The sequence below is a fragment of the Hemiscyllium ocellatum genome, chromosome 25 (genome assembly GCF_020745735.1).
Source record: "Hemiscyllium ocellatum isolate sHemOce1 chromosome 25, sHemOce1.pat.X.cur, whole genome shotgun sequence".
NCBI classification, from domain to species: domain Eukaryota; kingdom Metazoa; phylum Chordata; class Chondrichthyes; order Orectolobiformes; family Hemiscylliidae; genus Hemiscyllium; species Hemiscyllium ocellatum.
The window spans coordinates 55492366-55516709 of NC_083425.1; the positions used below are offsets into that span (position 1 = coordinate 55492366).

The 24344-nt window shown below is 41.9% G+C and overlaps 1 protein-coding gene across 3 annotated transcripts in view; it reads right to left on the bottom strand.

Annotated features, from left to right (window-relative positions):
* si:ch211-250n8.1 (uncharacterized) overlaps positions 1-24344 on the bottom strand; it is a 70924-nt gene that overhangs the window by 13028 nt on the left and 33552 nt on the right. Inside the window, exons 4-12 of one of the 3 annotated variants that reach the window (XM_060844635.1) lie at positions 23487-23643; positions 20748-20793; positions 20107-20165; positions 15430-15465; positions 12678-12730; positions 9216-9348; positions 7393-7589; positions 5832-5877; positions 3230-3295 (exon numbers count right to left, since the gene is read on the bottom strand). In XM_060844635.1, coding sequence (XP_060700618.1) covers positions 3230-3295; positions 5832-5877; positions 7393-7589; positions 9216-9348; positions 12678-12730; positions 15430-15465; positions 20107-20165; positions 20748-20793; positions 23487-23643 — 793 coding nt within the window. The remainder of the gene's footprint in view (positions 1-3229; positions 3296-5831; positions 5878-7392; positions 7590-9215; positions 9349-12677; positions 12731-15429; positions 15466-20106; positions 20166-20747; positions 20794-23486; positions 23644-24344) is intronic. The other 2 variants (XM_060844636.1, XM_060844637.1) reach the window with 2 other exon arrangements.

The window sequence follows — 24344 nt, forward strand, 5'->3', positions numbered from 1 at the left end:
TGTTGTTAAATAATAAAAAGAACACTGTCCATTCAACCTGTCAAAGAGGGTTGTCTTAAATGAACAGTTTAGATTAGAACGGACCGTGTTGAATTGGAATAAGTTTAGTTGAATTGAGTTGGACCAAGTTCAATGTTCTGGATCAAGTTCATAGTATGCCTACAGAATGGAAACAGGCCATTTGGCCCAACAGGTCCTCACCGACCCTCAGATGCATTCCCCAACTCCTATTACTCTACATTTCCTCTGACAAATGCGCCTAACCTACACATCCCTGAATACTATGGGCAATTTAGCAATTCACCTAACCTGCGCATCTTTGAACTGTGGAAGGAAACCCATACAGAATCGGAGAGAATGTGCAAACTCCACACAGACAGTCGCCTGAGGCTGGAATTGAACTTGGGTCCCTGGTGCTGTGAGGCAGCAGTGCTAACCACTGAGCCATCATGCTGCTGAATGAGTTGGGTTGAGCTGAACTGCAGACAGTGAGGTCAGGTTGGTTTGCGAAAGGTAGGTTTGGGCTGGGTCAGGATAGGTTTAATGTGTGGAAATAGGTTCTAATTGAGTTGTTTTGTTTGGCTGGATATGCTTCAAAAAGCTGATCTACACACAAGCATCCCACCATGGTAATGCATAAACGTTTTAATCAACCGATGACACATTTCCCTGGCCATCATTTCTTGATGTGGAACCTGAACCTGCACCTTCTGAACAAAGGACGCGACCACTACAACAACAGACTCCCTCAATTAAACAATCTTACACATGCTGAACACATCTGGTTTGGGAAGTTTATTGAATTCACCTAGCTCTTCAAACGATGCAATTTATAAAATTTATGGCCAACTTTGTCAAGACATCCTTTGCTATCCATCACAAGTTGCCCTGAAAGAGCAATGTAAAGCCATTTCTTTGGAGCATTGTCCTGGGCGTGCTTACATCAGACATAGGAGCAGAAATTAGGCCATTCAGCCCATCGAGTTTGCTCTGCCATTCAATTATAGCTAATATGTTTTTCAACCCCATTCTCCCTGTAACCCTTAATACTCAAGAACTATCTATCTCAGTCTTAAGTATACTCAATGACCTGGTCTCTACAGCCTTCTGTGACAATGAATTCCATAGATTCACCACTCTCTAGCTTAAGAAGTTTCTCCTGGATCCTCATATGTCCCACCAATGGAAACATCTTCCCTACATTTACTCTGTCCAGGCCATTCAGTATTCTATATGTTGCAATTAGATACCCCCCTCATGCTTCTGAACTCCATCAATTATAAACCCAAGGTCCTCAAATGTTCCTTACGTTTAAGCTTTTCATTCCATGGTACTGTAGGGAAAGGATTCCAATGATTGACAATTAAGAGAGGAATGGGTCTTCTAAAAATATTCATTCACCAGATGTGAGTATTGGTGGCTAAGCTAGAACTTTGTGCCTATTGCTAATTGTCCTGGTGTTAGTGAGCTGCCTTTTCAAACTACTGCAGTCCATATGTAAGAACACCAACAGTGGGAGGGACTTCCAGGATTTTGACCCAGCAACAGAGAAAAAAAAATGTTAATTTTAGTACCAGGTCAGGATGATTTGTAGCTTGACGGGGAATTCTGTCACTTTCTATAATTCCCAGGAGGTTGATTGTGGGGGATTCAACAAATTTGAATGTCAAGGGGATTTTGTCTTTATATTTGTTCATGAAATGTAGGCATTGCTGGCTAAGCCAACATTTCTCCCTAGCTGCCCTTGAGAAGGTGGTGGACAGCTGCCTTCTTGAAATGCTAAAGTCCACTTGGTGTAGGTACACCCACAATATGATTAGATTTTCTTTGTGCTGAACATACCCATCTGACCTTATGACAGAAGGAAGGTCACTGATGAAGCAGCTGAAGAGGATTGGATCTAGGACACTACCCTGAGGAATTCCCGCAGAGATGTCCTGGAGCTGAGATAATTGCCCTCCAAATTCCACAACCATCTTCTTGTATTCCAGAAATGACACCGACCACAGGGGAGCTGTCCTCCTGATTTCCATTTATTCCAGTTTGTGGGGGCTCCTAAATCTATGGTCAAATGCAATCTGGTGGCAAGGGCAGTCATTCTCATTTTGGCTCTGGAATTCAGCTAATTTCCACATTTGAACGAAAGCTCCAGTGATATTTGGAGCTGCGTGGCCCTTGAAGAACCCAAGCTGAGTATCAGTGATTAAGTTATTGCTAAGCAAGTGCCAATCTTTTCCATTACTGACAAGTAAGATGAGAATAACACAGTGCAATTAACTGGACTGGATTTGTCCCGCAGTCTGGATATAGCTGACCAATACCACACATTGTCAGGTAGATGCCACTGCCTTCACTTTTAGTCATGGTGATACCCAGCAATGTGATAGTGAGGAGCCTAGTGATGTTGGCAGTGAGGTCAGCAGAGATTACTCGCTTTTGCCCTTGTTTAGGATGGTCATTATCTGACACTGATGTGACATTAATATTATGTGACTCTGCAGTGAGCATACCAAGTTCCACAACACAAATTCCAACCATGTCCAAAAATCCAGCTGTTCCATCTTTCTACTGTTCTCCATAGGTTTCTCTTGTGTCTGTCCTAACTTAAAACTTCTTAAATGAATCGCCCTACCCTAATTCCATAGCTATCACTCTACAAACCACTGCTGTCTCTGGCCAGCTGCACAATTCTGACCATCCAATCCTCTAAATAGCAGCAGAACCATTTCAGCCCTCTGCTGACATCACTCCTGGCATCCTTTTCCAAATCCACTTTGCCCCCACCTTCAGTTACCTCCCACACCTCCTCTACAGCTACTCACAATCTACTGACACCCTTCACTTTATCCCCCGTGCTGTGAAGCACCGTGGCCATTTAAAAAATTGCATCTTGCACATAATATGGGCATCAGCATTCTTGGTTGCTCTTGAGAAAGTGGTGGTGATTGTTCTGGAATCACTACAAACCACATAATGTAGGGAACATTCACAGGGCTTGGGAGGGAGCTCCAGCATTTTAATGTAGCAACATGGAAGGAGTAATGTTACATTTCCAAGCCACGATTGTGCAAATTGGTAGGAAATGATGTGGTGAAGATGTTTCCATGCACTTGCTACCTTTATGCTTCAAATCCGCTAAAATGTTATACTGTTGAGTCTGGCAGAGGATGGGTGTGCTACCAATCCTGTACCTTGTATGATGGAAGCATGAACCCCTGTGTAACCTCACCTGTGGTGGCAGATTTTGCTGCAGGACTCTCTCAATGCCCACATCCAGCACTTCCTTTCCACCATACTGCAAAAACAAATTAGTCAGTTATTTCTGCACTCTGTCCCTCAACCCTCAATCTCTTTTATACAGACAAAACAAAAACAGCATTTGGAGTCATTACACCCCGTTTTTTGAAAACAGAGATCAGTTAAGGTGAAGTTAGATTAATAATGTTAAACATCTAAGACAAACAAACTGCTGGAGAAATTCAGCAGATCTTGCAGCATCTGTGGAGACAAAATAAAGTTGATGCTTTGAATCCAGCGACCCTTCTTCAGAACTGCGTCTCTCCAGCAATTTCTGTTTTTATGAGTTTCAGATGTCTAGCATTGAAGTACTGATGTTTTGTTTTAATTTATCAAACTTCAGAGAGCCATCTACACTACCATTATACAACACTTTTCATGCATTATAGTGGGGTACATAGTTAACCTAAACAAAACTTAAATATAGAATAACATGCATAGCCTTCATAGTATTTAATATTCTTATAGTAATACTGAGACCATGTGGGCCTAATTTCCTGTGTGTAGATTAGAGTGGTGCTGGAAAAACACAGCAGGTCAGGCAGCATCTAAGGAGCAGGATAATCGACATTTCGGGCAAAAGCCCTTCATCAGGAATAGAGGCAGGGTGCCTGCAGAGTGGAGAGATAAATGAGGGGTGGGGAGAGAGTATAATAGTGAATGGGGGTGGGAATGGAGTGATAGGTCAGAGAGAAGGGTGGGGGAAGGTAGCAAAGAGTACAATGGGTGAATGGGGGTGGGGATGAAGGTGATAGGTAAGAGAGGAAGGTGGAGTGGATAGGTGGAAAGGAAGATAGGCAGGTAGGACAGGTCATGGGGACGGTGCTGAGCTGGAAGGCTGGACCTGGGGTGAGGTGGGGGAAGGGGAAATGAGGAAATAAATGTGGCTGTGGTAGCGAGTCTGTTTCAGGACATGGCTGAAGAGCTAATTTCCTGTGTGCCTGATCTGAACAAATTGCTTCATGCTTTGTGTTAAATTGCTGCCTATGATTTTGCACCTTAATCAGTTGTAAGAAATGGGTGTTTTTGTTTTTGTATCTTTAAAAACTATGGACTGCAAGAAGAAAAAAATGTTGGTAAAAAACTGGGATTTCCCAGGGATGGCTGTATAATTTCACAGCAAGGAAATTGACTGTAAACCTACTGTGAAGTCTGTTTTTGAGAGTATGGTTCCTGCAAAATGGAGATTGTTGGGGGCGTAGGATTTATTCACAAGAGAAGCTAATTAGTTCTCAGATAACTGAGATGGTTGGAACTGGAAACAAGTTGCAGAGACACAGACACAGAGAGAGAGAAAGACACTGAAGTATTTGCAGTCACCCTCCCCAGCAGAAGCTGCCTGTTCTCTGCAGTACACCTGGAAGAAAAGTATACCTTTCCTGCAGCAATTGCCATGAGCTGACTTTTGAATTGATAAATCAGAGACACTTGCCAAGGGAATCAGTCACTTTGTACTTTTAACAAACCAGCAGCTTCTACATAAAGTTACATTACGGGACGGCACGGTGGCACAGTGGTTAGCATTTCTGCCTCACAGCGTCAGGGACCTGGGTTCAATTCCCGCCTCAGGCGACTGACTGTGTGGAGTTTGCACGTTCTCCCCGTGTCTGCGTGGGTTTCCTCTGGGTGCTCCAGTTTCCTCCCACAGTCACAAAGATGTGCGGGTCAGGTGAATTGGCCATGCTAAATTGCCCGTAGTGTTAGGTAAGGGGTATATGTAGGGGTATAGGTGGGTTGCGCTTCGGCGGGTCGGTGTGGACTCGTTGGGCCGAAGGGCCTGTTTCCTCACTGTAAGTAATCTAATCTAAAAAAAAAGTTAACTGAACACTAAGGGCTTGGCTAGCTGAAGATGGATCAACTTAATATCAGAATTGAGAAGCAAAGGTCTTTGAATTGACTTGGATGGGTGTGGTGGGGGGGTGGGAGGGGGGTGTTTATAACATAGTTACAACTTTTAGTTAGTAGTGTTAAATGCCAATGGTTTATATCTCTTTAACTGGAGCTACAGTCTAATTACGAACAATAAATGATCATTTGTGTTTTGTGCAGAAACCTGATTCCTGCTTTCTGGCAACCTTGGTCTGAAAGGCAGGTAAATTAGGGCATGGTGCCCTTAAATAAAACTTTTAACAAGTTAAGTCCTTGAAATTAGGATGAACTTATATAGGACACCTGTTAGACCTCATTTAGTGTACTGTGTACAGTTCTGGGTGACACATTTAGAAAGAATGTGAACACATTGGATAGAGTGCAGAAGAGGTTTGCAGGAATGGTTGCAGGGATGAGGTACTGAAGTTTGAGGGCAGTTTGGAAAAGCTCCTTCTACTATCCTGCCATTTCTTGATGCAGCTCAGATTTGTTGAGATAATCTTCATTTATTTGGTTCATAAAGCCAAGCGAAAACTCTCAGTGTTGCCCTAAATGTGTGGATCAAAGAAAACGAACAAATGTAAGTTTGAACATGCATTTGCTCTCCTTCGCTCAGTATCACATTCACAACATTACCAGGGTGGAATCAGGAAAACTATGTTTACCATTCCGATGTTCACCTTGCCCAAGAATCGGAGTGAATACAGCAGCCTGTTGGACAAGAGAGATATTTATGGTTGTAGCATCAAACTTAAAACTATTTAATTGTGTTTAGTCATGTGAATGTTTACAATTTTGTTTCTGGTAATTGCTGATCACTCTCATTATTCAGCAACTAAAACTAATAAACATATTCAAGCTAGCAAACAGAGAGTCATGCTTCTTTCTAATTACTGTAACCTGATTTGTTTTGCATTTATATTCAGGCCAGTGCTTATCCTAATTATTTAGAGGGAATCTGTACAGAGGGTCATGGGCTAGTTTGAGGTAGACAGAAAGTGAGTGGATGATTTCAATGTCATGGGGGGATGATGTAAGTTGCTCACAGTTAGAGAAGATGGGGCTGGCATTCTGCTAAGCAAAGGAGCTAGCCTTTTCCTTGCTCTCCAGGATGACTCTGGAACAGGAGGTGGTACTGGACAGGGAAAGGCGATCATGTTTTCTTTGCAAAAAGATAGTTACTTGTAAAATATTTAAAATTACACTCCAAAACATTTCAAATTGTACATTATCTAAAATGCAGCAAAATAAAACTCCTCTATTGAGCATGTTACACTCTGAGCTGCCTTAATTCAATTGTTATAAATGTGACATTAACAATATACATTCAGTGACAGGCATACAGCGCAAGACGATACCAGTCCAATAAGATACCAAGCCCTTGGTTTACCATGACTGAAAGATCTTAGACAGTGACCTTTCTCCAATGAACTTTTACACTGGCTGCTCCAAACTCTGGTGCAATCCTCAGCACATTGTTCTGAACATTGGAGTGCGTCCGTCACGGACAACTCATTTCACTAGAAAACCAGCAGGTTTCGGAGAGACCAAAGAGTGTGTTTCATTGAGTCGATGGTCCTCCAGGTACAGTGGATGCTTGCCTTGCTGAGTGTCCCTGGGAACAGCCTATAGAGCACGCAGTCATCAAGTTCCTCAGAATGACCTCCTACCACTGCATTTACCTCCAGACCTTCTCTATAAAGACACATTCCAAGGGAGGTGTGCAACGGTCTCTTCACCACCTCAGCTGTCTTGAGGGCAGCGCATGGTGACGCACAGAATCTGGCCAAGCGTAAACAATCTGACAGGGAGTCGCCTTCCCACCATCAGCCTGGAAACCTCTTGGTGCTGGTCATGAGGCATTCTACCAAACGACTTTGATACTTTGTTCAGGGAACCACCTGACAGGATCTACCATCTTCTCTTCCCACAGAGCCTTGAGAAGATCGCATGAGAAAACAGAAGCATTCCATGGCAATATGACCAAAGCTAAGGATCCACACACAAAGCTTGATGCAGCTACACACAAAGATGGCCGTCAGGATGAAAGAGGGGAACAATAATACCTTAATAATACATGTTAATTCAGATGTTCAAATCAGATGTAGTGGGATTAGAGGATGGTTAATCAGGCTGCATGCAAACCCAGGTATGACACAGCTTGCAACCAGTGACTCACATCGTGGCTGACATGAAGGCTGGGGTGAGAGTCTGTAATGTTCTCACCTGTCTTCCCGCAAACCATCTTCTTTCATTACTTTGTTTGATTTGTTATCGCATTGGAGCTGGAAGTTAGGGATCTCTTTTTGCATCAGTTGCAGATGAGGCAGCATGGGTCCATACACTGTACCATCGTGCCACTTCCAGCGAATCATCTCGAAACTTAAAGGCTTTCCTCGAAGTTTCTGTAAAACTGTTTGTGCCTGGAGCCAAACACAGAACAGGAGGTGAGAAGTCTGTGGTGAGAAAACGAGGACACTTTTCACTCACATTTCACTGAACGATCAACTGAACTTGAAGAAGGGTCACCAATGTCAAATGTTAACTCTTTCCTTTCCACAGATGCTGCCAGCCCTGTGGAGTTTCTGCAGCAATTTCTATTTTGGATGTTTTTTAAGTTAGCCAAGCTGTTAACTAGTTGAAACCTTAACAATTTATAAACTATATCAGTGACATGAATGGACATCTAAATGTGTGACAGCTAAATTTACTGATGACGACAAGTTAGAAGGTAAATTGTCAAGAGGAGCTAAAGAGTTTGCAAAGAGATATAGATAGATTGAGTGCAATGTGGGAAAATGTAACTTGTTCACTTTGGCAGGAAGAGTAGAAAAACAGAACTTAATTTAAAAAAAGGAGAGAGATTACACAAATGAGGTGCAAAGTATCTGGGCATGTTGGTACATGAATCAGCAAAAAGCTACATGCAGGTACAGCACATTATGGTGAGACAAATAGTATGTTGGCATTATTGCAAAGGTAATGGAATATCAAAATAGGGAAATTTTACTGAAACTCTGGTTAGACCACATCTGAAGTATCATATACATTTTGGATCTTTCTTATAAAAGAGGATACAGATGCATTCAAAGGGAAGATTCACTCGACTTTATTCCTGGGATGAGGAGGTTATCCTATAAAGAAATGTTGAACAGGTTAGGCCCATAGGTTGGCATAGTGACTCAGTGATGAGCATTGCTACCTCACATCACCAGAGACCCAGGTTAGATTCCAGCCTCAGGTGACTGTGTGGAGTTTGCATATTCTGCGGGTGTCTATGTGGGTTTCCTCTGGGTGCTCCAGTTTCCTCAGATTAAGTGGAATGGCCATTCTAAATTGCCCACAGTGCCAAGGATATGCTGCCTAGGTGGATTAGCCATGGGAAATGCAGGGTAACAGGGTTAGGACATGGGAGTGGGTCTAGGTGGGACACTCTTCAGAGGTTCGCTGTGGACTTGATGGGCCGAATGGCCTGCTTCCATTCTGGAGGGATTCTATGATTCTATGCCTTTGGATCTTAGAAGAATAAAAGGTGATTATACTTAAACAAAAATTCGGAGTGCACAGGATAGAGTGAATCTGGGAAGATGTTTCCTCTTGTATGGGAGACTGGAATTGGAGGCATGGTTTAAGAACAAAAAGTCTCCCTTTTAAGACAGAAGGAGCAATTTTCTCTCTCTGTGGAATGTTAGTTTATGGAATTCTCTTCTCTAGAAAATAGTGGAGGCTGGGCTCTTATAATTATTCAAGGGAGAATTAAATATACTCCTATTAGGAAAGGGAGTCAAGGAACAGTGAGGGTTGAGGTTACAATCAGACCAATGTCCTTACTGGCTGGCACAGCAGGCTGAAAGGCTGAATGGCCTACTCCTGCTAAGTCCAATGGTCCGACCTTACATAGCTGAGTGGGATACTCTTAGGTGGTCAGCGTAGACTTATTGGGCCAAATGGCCTGTTTCCACACTGTGGGGATTCTATGATAATAAGTAAAGGCTGTGGTAGACTCAAGGTCTGACTATGTATTGCCAGTGAGTACACCGGTATTTTACCTCTCCTCTCTGAGCATTTCGCAATGAAATCCCATTGATTCCATCAATAATGTCCCCAACATAGACACATTCATCTGCTTCAGCTTGACTTCCCGCAATCACCTCTGATACAAAAACACGCCTGTCAGTGTATCTGAAAGAAAAGGGAACATCTCTGGGTCATACGGTTCTCTGTCAGTAAGCCTGTAATTTGAAGCCTGATGTCCAATCATAGATCCCTTTGGAAATATCCATATCACTACAGAGTTTATTGCTTGGAGGAGCAGACATTTCCTCCAACTATATATTAGGAATTCTGAAGGCATTGAAGGTAGCTGGGAGTGGAATAGGTAGATGAAGGTGGGGGAGAAGGTGCTAGGTCAGAGAGGAGGGTGCAGCAGATAGATGGGAAAGGCGATGGACAGGTCAAGAGGGCAGTGCCGAGTTGGAGGCTTGGAACTGGGATAATATGGGTGGAGGGGAAATGAGGAAACCGGTGAAATCCACATTAATCCCATGTGGTTGCAGGGTCTCAAGGTAGAAGATGAGGCGTTCTTCCCCACAGAAGGCGTTGGGTGGTTAGGGCTTGGTGGTAGAGGCGGACCAGGACTTGCAAATAACTCTATGACTCTATGTCCTTGGTGGAGTGAGAGGGGAAGTTGAAGTGTTCAGTCACGAGGCAGTGGGGTTGGTTGGTGCAAATGACCCAGAGATGTTCTCTGAAATGATCCACAAGGTGATGTCCTTCTCCCCAATGTAGAGGAGACCACATCGGGTGCAATGGATACAGTAGGTGACATTTGTGGAGGTACAGGTAAATTTCTGTTGAATGTGAAAGGAAACGTAAATTTCTGCCATCAAAAACTCTGGCAAGCTGTGGCTCTTTTCTCGAGAAAGGTGAAGGCAGTGGAGCGACTGCATAGAAATCTTAATTGTGAAGATGTAAAAAAAAGTTTCCATTTGTAAGGGAGTGCAAAAGTGAATGAAGACAGTCACTAATAAATCCAGTAACAAATTCAAAGAAACTTTATGCAGGGTGTGGGTAGAATATTTAGTGAGTGAGTTAAATAGCATTGCTATATTTAAGGGAAAAGTAAATAAATACATGAGGATGAAAAGAATAGGTTACACTGAAATGATTAGATGAAGAGGAGTGAGAGAAGGATTGTGTGCAGCCTAAACACTGACATAGGCTAATGAGGCTGAATGGTCTTTGTTGGTGCTGTCAATTCTCAGTACTACAGAATCCCATTTCTAGGAAAGGCGCTGTACAGAGTATGGAGCATTCTGTAGACAGGCAAAGTATTCTCAGGGAGAACAAACCCTCAAACCCCTTCACAATAACTAGTGGCGGGAGGTTTCAAACACTGACACAGCCTGTGGAAAGATATCCCAACAAAAGAGAAAAATTGGCACCTGCAGGAGAAATGGAAGCAAGCATTGATACACTGACACATTAATACAGAAACTGGAATAGGCCATTCAAACCACTGAGCCTACTCTGCCATTTAATACAATCATGGCTGATCAAACCCTTCAATATTTTTTAACCATACAGTGTTTGAAATCTCACGCCACTGGTTATTGTGAAGGGGTTTGAGGTTTTGTGTACTGGGAAGGTAGGATGTCAGATAGGAAGAGGGGTTAGGCTGCCTGATAATGTAGGGTACCATGTGGGTAGGATGCTATCTGGGAAGGGGTGGGGCCTTGCTAGAGAGTCAGCTGAATATTGATGCAATTGATGACGCAGTAGGGGGTATAGGACCAGGTAAGTTGGGGTAGCAGGTGAGTCAAACAACAAGTGGGAAAGGAAGAAGGTGCCAGGATGTATGGTAAGTTGATGCAGTGTTGAGAGTAGGTTGGCATGGGTAGAATTCGGATCTGGGTAAACATGATGTCAGGGATTCTGGTAACGACAGGGAGTTGGGTTGGGTTCATTGGTAGGGATTGGGGTAGGGTGGAGTGGGATACAAAGTGATCACTTAGTTTCTGTAATGTCTCTATTTCTCATTATTAATTCTCCTCATTCTGCTGAATGGACCTACATACATTTAAGCCAAACATTTCTTAAGTACATACAGAAGCATTTTTTTTAAACTAGATTGCATTTATGTTCTTTACTTCCTGTCATTTTTAATTTCTTGGTCTTTCTTTGTTAAATTCTAAAATCTTCCCATCCTCAGATTTATTACTATTTCTGACTACTTTAAATGTTTTAATCTTATACAATGCTTAACTTTTTTCGTCAGCCACAGTTGACTGACCGTTTGCATCTTGAAAGAATGTATTGTTGCTGTGAGCCATGTAACAGTTCATCATAGAATCCCTACAGGGCGGAAGCAGGCCATTTGGTCCACACTGACACTCCAAAGAGCATCTCACCCAGACCCAACCCCCTTCCTATCCCTGCATTTCCCATTACGAATCCACCTACTCTGCTGTAATTGTACCTAGCCTGGACACTATGGCAATTTAGCATGGCCAATCCACCAATCCTACATATCTTTGGACTGAGAGAAGAAACCAGAGCACCAGCGGAAACCCAAGCAGAATGGGTTTGTGGGGGGGGAATGTGAAAATTCCACACAGCCATTGCCCGAGGTTGGAACCAAACCCGGGTCTCTGGAGCTGAGAGCAGTTCTAATGACTGAACCACCGTGTTCTTTAAAGACTGTCCCTTGCCTATGTACAGCCATATGTTTTAATGTACTTTGCCAAACCAGCTCAGCCAACTTGCATCTCACATTTTCATAATTTCCCTTTTTCAAGTTTATCACCCTTGCTTCAGACTGAACTGCATCCACTTTCAAATATAATGTAAAACTCTTTCATATTCTGCTTACGCATCCCTAAAGGTTCTTTTACAGCAAGATTACTAAGCAGCCCTTTCTATTTCATATTATTAGATCCAAAACTGCCTGTCCTCTAATTGATTCTTCAACATACTGCCCTAGAAAGCCATCACTAAGACATTCCAGAAACCTGCCCTCCATAGCTTGAGTGTTCAGTTGGTTTACCAACCTATACGCAGATGAAGTCACCCAACCTGCCCATATTCTTTTATCTCTTGATTCTCTGATCTCCATGTCGCACACTACCACTAGTTTTTGGTGGCTATCAATAACTCCAGCCAATGTCTGCTGACCCTTGCTCTTTCTTAATTTCACCAAAACAATTTGATACATTGTTCTTCTGATCTGAGATCTGTCTTTACTAATGTACTGATCCTCTCTCATCTTACTAGTTTTCTTTCTTGTCTGCCTTCTCAAATATTGAATATCCTTGCAATTTGTGTTCCCAGCCCTGATCACCCTACAGCCATGTTTCGGCAATAATCATTTACTTCTATTTGGGCCTTTCGACCATTGACCTTGTTGTGATGGCTGCAGGGATTCACACTTCAGATAGTTCTTTAGAAAATATCCAAGCCAAGCACTTTACACTTGCACCAGTTGTTTCTAACATGAGGCAATTGGATCTTACCTGAGCACCATTCCCAGCTCCCGGCAGGGCACTGTGTCATATGTCTCACACACCTGGGTTAAAAGAAGCATTTATTGTCTCACTGTGAGAACAGGACCCTCACTGGGTCAGAAAGAGCTACCACAGTGTGAGGTGTCTTTTCCCTGGGGTGGGAAGCCCAGAACTAGAGGGCATAGGTTCAGGGTGAGAGGGTAAAGATAATAAGAGAGACCTAAGGGGCAACATTTTCATGCAGACGTTGGTGCACATATGGAATGAGCTGCCACAGGAAGTGGTGGAGGCTGGTACAATCACAGCATTTAAAAGCCGTTTGGATAGGTATAGGAATAGGAAGGGTTTAGAGGGATATGAGCCAAGTGCCAACTAGGTTGGGTTGGGATATCTGGTCGGCATGGACGAGTTGGATATGTTTCCATGTTGTATATCTCTATGACACCATGACTGAGCTTTGAAAGTTATTGTGCATTCAGAACCATTTAAGTGAACAAATAAGAAAGACACCTGAACATAAAGTTATAGAAAAGACAATGATATAAATATCTGAAGTAATGGGAAATGAAGTACTATGTCCAACAAATGTCCTCTCAGCTCACCCTGACTTTGAATCCCTTTATCTAATTGCCTTCTATACTGTCTGATCAGTAACATTAAAATAAAGTATAATTAAACAGATAGGATAGAGAGAATTGAAAGAGAAATGCACAGCAGATAGAGCAGAACTTAAACATTTTAAACGTTAGATTTTTAATTAAACTTCTATTCCAATTACCTACTTGATCCATTGGAGGTGGGATTAATTTTCCATTGCAAAGCTGATTTTGACTATTTTTTATTCCTCCCTAACATAATTAGACTCTGCCTCAGCCTCAGCTCAGCTACTGCTGAAAGTTCATAAGTAGTTATCCTGGACTCAAAAACTTAACTCCGTTCATCTCTCCACAGATCCTACTAGACTTGTGGAGTTTCTCCAACTTTGTGTTTTTTGCTGAAAGCTTTATTTCTAATTGTGTTATCTCGAGACTTGATCAATGTGAAGTTGGCTTCCCACATTTCTCACAAGTAACATAAGGCCATTCAAAATTCTACAGCCAATTTCTTAGCTCACACCAAGTTTCATTCACCTATCACCCTGATTTTGCTGATCTACATTGGCTCCTGCTTAAACAATGCCTTAAATTTTAAAATTATCATCCTTTTTATTCCATTGGCTTTGTCACCCAACATATCAGTCATTTTCTCCAGCTCCACAACCCAGAGGTATCTACACTCCCATTCTAGACCCATAGTAGCCTGGTGCCACTCCTATTGGATGTATTTTTAGCTATTTGGACAAGATCTCCAGCATCTGCAGTTCTTTACTTTAATGTAGGCCCTAAACATGCTTAGGAGAAAGTGAGGACTGTTTAATCTTTTTTAAAGACACTTCTTAAAACCTATATTATTGACCAATCATTTGCATTTACGGATTCAGTGTAAAATCTGTGAAGCACCATAGGTGTTACAGTCCTTTATAAGAATCAAATTCCTTATTCAGTGCATAAGCATGAAGCCTAGAAAAATGATCAACCCAGGGAGCCATGAATTATGCTTGATCTCCTAACACTCGAGTTAATGCATAACTGAACAATGGAGCTTGTACTGTCTTTAAAGTAATAGAGTCACTATACATCCGTAACATAGAAGTATCAGTTTAAATCCTGCTCAGTACAATTAGTTGATCTTTTTTGTGGTGTCACAATTGACTTTGGGCTCTAGGTCAATCAGCCAGGGTTATCAATTCTATCAGTTGTTGCTAGAAAGTGCAAATGTTTGAATACTGCTTTTAGACAGGGTCAGGCTAGGCCTAGTTAACCTCTATGGTTGAACAGGCCGCTGCTTTCACTGTCTCAGCTTCCAGGTGCACAGAAGCAACCTGGACTGCACTGGTGATTGTGGTCTTGAAAACCCAGGATGCAGGAAAGAGAATATTTGGAACTGCAAAACTACTGCATCAGGATATGAAGAACAGTTCTGGTCACCATAACTTAAAAAAAATTACAATGATGATACCAGAGCTCAGATTTTATCAATAGCAGGAGGGTGAGCAGACTGGGACTTCTTCCCCAGGAGAGAAGGGTGACCTGATAGAGGTGCAGGTCATTCTGCTATAACGCGACAATTGTGTTCCCCAACAATCTCACGCTTTTGAAAATTGTGCTATGGAAAACCACTCCAGAAAATCATGCTGGTGAAGATCGCGAATAGAAAATCGTTATACCTGTTCAGTAGAAAGTTCACATTATCCAAACAATATCCACAATTCATCAATCATGTTATAGACAATTCACGTTGATGAAACACATGTTATGGCAGAATGATCAGCTTTTCAAATATTTGAACAGGTTTGATAGGGTAGATGTAAAATACACATTGCCACCGCAGGTTAAAGCAGAGCAAATGAATAGAAGATAGTCACTAGTGGAAAATTTAGGAGAAAAACTAACCAGAGAGTATAAGTTTGAGATGAAAAGCACAGGTTAATTTCCAGTTAAGCTAGATAAACACACGATAATAAAAAAAATGGATTTGTTAACTGAATTTGAAAGAAACATGTACACAGCATAAACGTTATTATAGGCCTGTTAGGCTGAATGGCCTGTTTGTGTTCCATACATTCAACATAGATTCTATGTAAATAATCTCCTTCCAGCAAGAAAGTATCAGGTTACTGCCACTCCCTCCAATTTCATATTAAAAGAAAAAAAACACTTACTGGAAGCAGCCAGCTCTCATCCAAGAAACTGCTGTTCTGAAAAAGAACCCAAGCAGAAATATAACAGTGTGACGAACCCTCTACATGCACTGAAGCAAATATGCTTTAAGCATTAGGCATTTAAATTAAAATAAGTCTGACAGGCCTAGTTGGCACCAAGTAGCACCAAGCTTGAGAGCTCACTTAGAAAATGAAACCACTGCAGAGGTTGGAAAAGGGCAATTTGGAGACTGACAAATGTTAGTGGAGGTAGAACAAACTGACTTAGATCTATACGGAGTCATATCTGACCCAGGAGTGTTTTATGCTGAATATTGAGGGAGCACATTTTCACCACCAATGCAGGAAGCTTCTGTTGGAAAATCACCTGAATGAAACGCTGAAGGCAAAATTTTTGCTTTAAGTGGCTTCAGCCTATTTGAATAAAAACTCATGCCTTCGTGTTCCCAGTGCCTCAGCTACACTCCCCATGCAATCTCTTTGCTGTCTTATAAATGCAAATTTGTCAAGCAACAGACTGACATAGTCATACTCATGGAATACTCATATAGCTGACAGACAATGTACCAGACATCATCCCACTGGCAGGACACACCCAACAGAAATGGTCAGGATGGAGTTGCCCTGGGAGCCCTCAGCTTTGACTCTGGATCTCATGGCTTCAGGCTAAACATGGGAGCAAGTAAACTTTCTGCTAACTACCATGTACTGTCCTCTCTCAGCTGATGAATCAATACTCCTCAATGTTGAACAACACTTGATGAAAGCACTGACAGTGGCAAGAGCATAAAATATATTCTGGGCGGAGGATTTTGATGTCCTTTGCAGCAGCCCTACTGATCGAGCTGGTTAGGTCCTAAAGATGGTAAGGGAACCAACAAGAGAGAGAAACATACTTGGTCTCATCCTCACCAAACTGCCTGCTGCAGATGCATCTGTTCATGACAGTATCAGTAAGATTGTCCACCGCATATCCTGTCTGGAGACGAAGTCCCACCTTCACTTTGCAAATACCCTCCATCATGTTGTTTGGCACTATCACTGCGCTAAATGGGACAAGACTTAAAACAGACCCAGCAACTGAAGAGTCATTCATGAGGCATGCTGGGGGCAAAATTGACAACGTGTAACCTCATGCCCAGCAAACCCCCACTCAGCCATTACCATCAAGCCAGGGTATCAACCCTGGTTCATTGGACAGTGCAGGAGGGCATGTCAGGGACAGCACCAGACATACCTAAAAATGAGGTGTCAACCTGGTGAAGCTAGCAAATAGGACTACGTGTGTGCAAAAGAGCAAGTGATAGACAGAACTAAGTGATCCCAAGACCAATGGACCAGATTTAACTCTGCAGTCCTGCAACATCCAGTTGTGAATGGTAGTGGACAATTAAACAACTCACTGGAGGAGGTGGCTCCACAAATATCCTCATACTCAATGATGGAAAAGCCAAGCATATCAGTGCAAAAGATGAGGCTGAAGCATTTGCAGCAATCTAGAAGGTTGGGTGAGCAAGTTTGCAGATGATACGAAAGTCGGGGTGGAGTTGTTGACAGTGAGGAAGGATGTGGCAGGTTACAGCGGGATATAGATAAGCTGCAGAGCTGGGCAGAAAAGTGGCAAATGGAGTTCAATGTAGCTAAGTGTGAAGTGATTCACTTTGGTAAGAGTAACAAGAAGATGGAGTACTGGGCTAATGGTCGGATACTTGGTAGTGTGGATGAGCAGAGGGATCTTGGTGTCCATGTACACAGATCTCTGAAACTTGCCACCCAGGTAAATAGTGCTGTGAAGAAGGCATATGGTGTACTGGCTTTTATTGGTAGAGGAATTGAGTTCCGCAGTCCTGAGGTCATGTTGCAGTTGTATAAGACTCTGGTGCGGCCGCATCTGGAGTATTGTGTGCAGTTTTGGTCACCATACTATAGGAAGGATGTGGAGGCACTGGAACGGGTGCAGAGGAAGTTTACCAGGATGTTGCCTGGTATGGTAGGAAGATCGTATGAGGAAAGGCTGAGGCACTTGGAGTTGTTTTCATTGAGAAAAGAAGGTTTAGGGGTGACTTGATAGAGGTGTACAAGATGATTAGGGGTTTAGATAGGGTTGACAATGAGAAACGTTTTCCACGTATGGAGTCAGCTATTATGAGGGTGCATAGCTTTAAATTAAGGGGAGGTAGGTATAGGACAGATGTTAGGGGTAAATTCTTTACTCAGCGAGTCGTGAGTTCATAGAATGCCCTGCCAGTAGCAGTGGTGGACTCTCCCTCTTTATGGGCATTTAAACAGGCATTGGATAGGCATATGGAGGAAAGTGGGCTAGTGTAGGTTAGGTGGCTTGGATTGGCGCAACATCGAGGTCCGAAGGGCCTGTACTGTGCTGTATTTTTCTATGTTCTATGTTAATACCAACTCTGCTACTACCTCATTAGCAATCTCTTTTAAAACTCAAGGACAAATGTGATGCACGTGGGCAGGACAAACAAGCCAAGGGAATACATGATGAACAGTAGGTCCATGGGAAGCACCAACAATCAAAGGGACTTTGGTGCACATGTCCACTCTTACTTTAAAGTATCAGAACAGGATGATAAAGTGGTCAAGGTGGTATATGGAATGCTTCCCTTTATTAGCCAAGGCATAGAGTTTAAGAGTAGGGATGTTATGCTGGAACTGTAGAAAACATTGGTTAGGCCATGCTTACAGTATTGTGTGCAGTTCTGGAATCCATATTACAGGAGGGAAATGATAGCACTGGAGAGGATGCAGAGGAGATTTATCAAAATGCTACTTGGTCTGGGGAGATTGTGTTATTAAGTCAGATTTGGACAGACTGAGTTTGTTTTACTTAGAGCAGAGGAGATTAAGAAGGGAGATGTTTCAGGTGTACAAAATTATGAGCAAAAATATTTTCACCCAGAGGGTGGTGAAAATATGGAGCTCATTGCCTTTAAGAAACTCTCACTATATTTAAGATATATTTAGATGCACATGAAAGATGTTAAGCCATACAGGACTATGGGCCAAGTGCTGGGAACTGGGATTAGAATTCCATTTTAACTGACGGGAATGCGAAGAGCCAAAGGGCCTTTTTCTGTGCTGTAGATCTCTACGACTCAAAGTCCGTCTGTATCTGGGTCCTGGTTCACGGAATCATAAGTTTCCTTACTCTCATTTCCCTGGTGATTGTTATTTCACCAAGTTCCCCTCTTCATTCCACATCCTGATTTAGAGTCATAAAGTTATAGCTAACATGTTTTCTTATCCTCTATGGTGAGCACAGAAGAGGCAAAAAGGTAATGGTGGTTTGGTGGCATTGTTTGTGAAAGACTAAATCAATGCAGTAGTGAGCAAGGATGTCAATGCTGGAATCAGTCAGGGTGGAGCCAAGAAGCAATAAGGACCAGAAACATTTGTGAGAGTTAACTACACACTGTCCCCAATTTTTTTTTAGATTAGATTAGATTACTTACAGTGTGGAAACAGGCCCTTCGGCCCAACAAGTCCACACCGACCCGCTGAAGCGCAACCCACCCATACCCCTACATTTTACCTCTTACCTAACACTACGGGCAATTTAGCATGGCCAATTCACCTGACCCGCACATCTTTGGACTGTGGGAGGAAACCGGAGCACCCGGAGGAAACCCACGCAGACACGGGGAGATCGTGCAATTTTTGGATGCTTGTACTCACAAACAAGTTCCCATATTAATAACAACTTTCAGAATCCAACATACAAATAGTCACTTGTACTTACAAATGACAATTTTACATTTTGCTGTGTTATGTTCCAACTGGTATATAAATAGACTTGCAAACATACTCTGGAATGGAACCCACTTGTAACCAGAGACTGCCTGTATAGACCTCTGAACAATAGCAGAGAGGTAGGAGGTGGCATTAAACAGGAAATTAGAAGTGAATGCAACAAGGCTGCCACAGTTATCATGGGTGAGTTTAGTCTACATGTAGACTGCGCAAGCAATAATACTGTGGTGAATGAATTCTTGGAGTATATAAGATTTTTAACAATGGCGTTAATTAATAACCCTGTTGCAAGAGATAAGTTAGGAAAAGTAATCATAACACGATGAATTCTTCAATGGAGTAGAAAGTGAAGGAAACAACGAAGGCATGAGAGTCAGTTGGCTGCAATGGACTCACTAACTTCATTAAAGTACATGATTGTAGCTATGTTTAAGGAACTAATACATCAATTATATATTTCTTTTGGGTGAAAGAACACAACAGGAAAACTGTTCAATTGTGGCTAATAATAAAATAAGGGTGGTATTAGATCCAAAGGGAAGTTGCTAGAAAAAGTAGCAAGGTTGAGAACTGATAGTGGCTTAGTGTTCAGCAAAGGAAGACCAGCAGATTGATTAAAAGGGGAAAAATAGAATGAGACAGTAAACTTGTGGATAACGTAACAGCAGACTGTAATACTTCTGTAAGTAAAAAAAGAGTGCAAATGTAGGTTCCTTACTGTCTGAAATGGGAAAATTGATAAATATGGAGAAAGGAAATGGCAGAGCAATTAAACAACTACTCTACTTCTGTCTTCTGTTAAGGAGACCCAGCTCCTTGTCCTACCTCTGATGGAGGTCATGGTACTGTGGGTCAGATTTGCCTTTGAACAGTGAACTCAAGAAGAAGTGGAAAATAGATACTAACCTGCAAGTCAAGGGTGAAGTTCATCTGTGACAAGACCAGCAGCAGTGAAAGGAATGGCTCTGTGAGGAAAAAAAAACAGGAAAAAAAGTGGAAATTAAACTGTACTGGATCAGACCTAGTACTGGAGTCTTTGACTCAGAACTGGAGGCATTTAATATTAGATAAACTTCCCTAGTAGGAAGATTACAATTAAAATTCTTGAGTAAGGAATGTATAATTCGTAGGATAGGCTTTTGCAATCATTACATACAGGGATGTTCATAAATTTCTCCAATCAATCAGTGACAGCACAGATTCAACAAGCAGCAGCTCATATCATCTATGTTTCACACAAACCAAGAATCAATATTCTGGAGGGCAGCTTTTTAATAATCTTAATTATTTAAATTATTTAATTAACCTCTCCTTAAAAGTTCCTTGGACTTTCATTGCCTTTGAAGGAAAATAAAAGTAATGACTGTTCTTTCAAGGCATGTTTTACCATCAACCCATGATCACCTTGTCCCATAAATTCCTCTCATCATCCATTCCTCAAACCCTTCACTGCCTCCCATAAACATCTCACTCCATCTATTAATCACCCTTCTCCTAACCCCAGAAAATCCTGCTTCCAAAGAATTCCAGACAGCTAGATGACTTACCTGCAAAGCATTCAATAGCAAGGATAGAACTCTCAGGGTCATACCACTGGAACAAGAAAAGGGAGGGATTAGGCACAGAACAGCTTTGAGTGAATTTTTATCCTTGTGGGCAATCTAAAACTAGAATCACAGTTTTATGTTAAAGGGTGTTAGATTTAAAACAGAGATGAGAAGGGGAATTACTTCTCTCAAAGGAATTCATTACCTTGAGAGCAGTGAATGCCAACACTGCATAAACCTGAGGAGGAGATAGATTTTTAATGACCAACAGGTTAAAGGGCTTTGTGGATAAGGCAGTAAAGTGGAGTTAAGGCTGAGTGAGGTCAGCCATAACCACATTAAATGGTGGAGTAGGTTCAAGGGGCTGAAGTGTCTACTCATACTCATAGTTCGAATGAACAATCGCCCTCAGATCAATTCACCCCAGGCCAAGTGAATTTCTAAAGGATTACTAGCTGCTCTTTCATTTGCAAACTCAAGATCTCGAGACTTCCCCCATAAACACTTAAATGCAGCCATCAAAATCTTGCTTTTTTTTGATACAGTTTCTCTCAGTACTATGAGAATCGCAGTAATGCTACTGAACTAGTAATCCAGAAGTCTAGAGTAGTGCTCTGTAGACACAAGTTCAAATCTCATCAGAGCAGTTGGGGGGAACTTAAATTCAATGAATCTGGAATAAAAAGCTAGTTTCAAGGATGGTGCCCACGACCTTACCTGGTCTCCAGGCCGAAGGCAACTGCCCTTGAAATGGTCTAGCAACACACTCAATTGTATTAAACTACTACAGAAAAATCAAAGAACAGTAAAACAGGACAGTGTCTCATAGACTATTCAGGGAACAGCCAGACATAGTTATATTTACTACATCATACTTTACAATGTCTCAAATACCCTCAACATGTGAAGTGAATCAAACTAGTTTTTGAGATGCTGGGGCCAGAGTGAGGCTAAGATGAATCATCCAATTGTCACTACTGGCTGAATCTGACCTGTGAGATTCCTCCATCACTAAGGATGAAGATGTACATGAAGCCTCTTCCTCTTAGGTTTTCAATTGTCCACTACCATTCATGACTGGATGAGGCAGGATGGCAGAGTTTTGATCTGATCTGTTGATTAAGATATTATTTATTTTTGTCTATGTCTTCCACTGTTCAAATTGATTGTAGCGCAAGTCCAAATTTTACCTAAGTTTTTTTGGGTCTGCCCAGTGTTGTTCCTGGCATCCTGCCTTAGACTTCCATTGAACCAAAGTTGCTTTGTTGAACTAGGGTTGCTCTCCTGACTTGATGGCAATGTTTAGAGTTGGATTGTATTGTGAGGTACTATGAGGTTGCAGATTGTGGGTTGAATATAATTCGGCTGTTGATTGACTCATTTGTTGGACTGATTTCTCCATTTTGGCACTGGATCCCACATGTTAGCAAGGAGACAACTGAATAGGTTGTATCTTTATCGTTTCTGCTGCCTAGATCAAAATAGTCCATCATATTTAATTCTTCTTTGGCTCTCTCATTGCTTTTAGTACAATCGAGAGCCTTGCTCGGCCATTTCAGAAAGCAGTTAAGTGTCAAGTATACCACGTGGGTATGAGTCATGACAGACAGGGTAGCAGTGGCAGACTTAGAGTCATAGAGATGTACAACATTGAAACATACCCTTCGGTCCAACTTGCACATGCCGACCAAATATCCCAATCCAACCTAGCATCACCTGCTAGCACCTGGCCCATATCCCTCCAAACACTTCCTATTCAAATACTCATCTAGATGCTTTTTAAATGCTGCAATTGGGTCGGCCTCCACCACTTCCTCAGGCAGCTCATTCCATATATGTACCATCCTCTGCGTGAAAAACTACCCCTTAGGTCTCTTTTGCATCTTTCCCCTCACACACTAAACCTATGTCCTCTACTTCTGCACTCCCCAATCCCAGGGAAAAGACTGTTCACTTATCCTATCCATGCCCCTCATGATTTTATAAACCTCTATAAGGTCACCCCTCAGCTTCTGCTGCTCCAGGGAAAACAGCTCCATCCAATTCAACCTCTCCATATAGCTCAAATCCTCCAACCCTGGCAGCATCCTCGTAAATCTTTTCTGAATCCTTTCAAGTTTTGCACAGGTTGAGGTTCTGGATGTAGGTTTGCTCACTGAGCTGAAGGTAGGGTAGGCTGATGAATCAGTTGGTTTAAACAAACAGTTGTTTCCCTAGTGAATATTAGTGGAAATCCAACAGGTTGTTACAACATTCTGATAATTTCATGATTATGATAACTGGCATGATGTTTCAATAAATAATTTTGGATTCATTAATTAAATTTAAATATCCCCAGGCTGCCATGGTGAGGTTTGAACCCATGCCTTCAGAGGATCAGTGGTGTCCTCTGGAGAAAAATATCCACTAACATGACCACAATGATAAAGTTCTCCCAGCTGAAAGATGGCACCTCTGACAGGAAAATACACCCTGAGTACAGCACAGAAGCATTACCTTTGATTTATGTGCCTAACTCTTGGATTAGACCTTGAACTCTCTGGGTCAGAACTGAGTGATATTTAACACTGGTGGACTGGGGTTAGAGGGCATTTGTGAAGGCAGAATAAAAAGATATATGTGGAAGCAATGGAACAATACCTGAAGAAAGCACTAAACATTTGTGAGGAGGGGTTTACACAGATTTCGTGGAGAGATGTGCAAGGCGGCACGCAGTAAAGAGTGAATGGGCACAGTTACCTCTATTAATCTTGGTGTGTGGCGAAGATGCTGTATTATAACTGCCAGGATCTTTTGATTCAGGGCTAGTCGGATGAAATGCCTCCCCCGGCCTTGTGCTGTCAGCAGCTTTTTGCAGGCAATAGTTTTCTCCAAGGCCGTTGATATCTGAATCAACCTGACAGAATAGAAAGAGTACACACTTATATTAACTACAGCAACTACAGGCAAAGGCAGGTATGTGACTAAACTCAAATATCCAAAAATTGCTGTCCATGTTATGTTGCTCCACAGTAATGCTTTGCAGAAATAGTATGTTGCTACCTGCTTTAAGACTAAAATTCTCTGAATGGCATAAATTTATTGCACTTGCTTTGCAGATATTAAACCAAACATAACATAGAAACTTGAGGTTTATTAGTTTAGTCTATCTACATGATAAATGAGAGGGTTGTGGGCCAAGTGCTGGCAAACGGGATCAGATTAATTTAAGATATCTGGTCAGTATGGATGAGTTGCACCGAAGGGTCTTTCCGTGCTGTATAGCTCTATGATTCTATAGCTTGTCAGTCTCTTTAGCAAAATTAATATTGCAAAGTCTTTTTGGAGATTTTCAAATTGTAAATGCAGCTTTTAAAAAAATAAGACTTTGCCTTTCTTCTCTCTTTCAATCTAACCTTCCTCCATTTTTTGCTGTTGCTTTATAACCCTTCAATCTGATTGATAGGTTACTTGCTTTTTTCACTTCAGTCTTATTGTTCTGTTTCCTAGCTCGGACTTTTAAAAATGCGTTTAAGGGAGAATCTAATATGCAGCAGATAACATTCAATGTCCTGCCACAGCCAGATATGGCCCAATAACAACAAAAGTAATCAACTG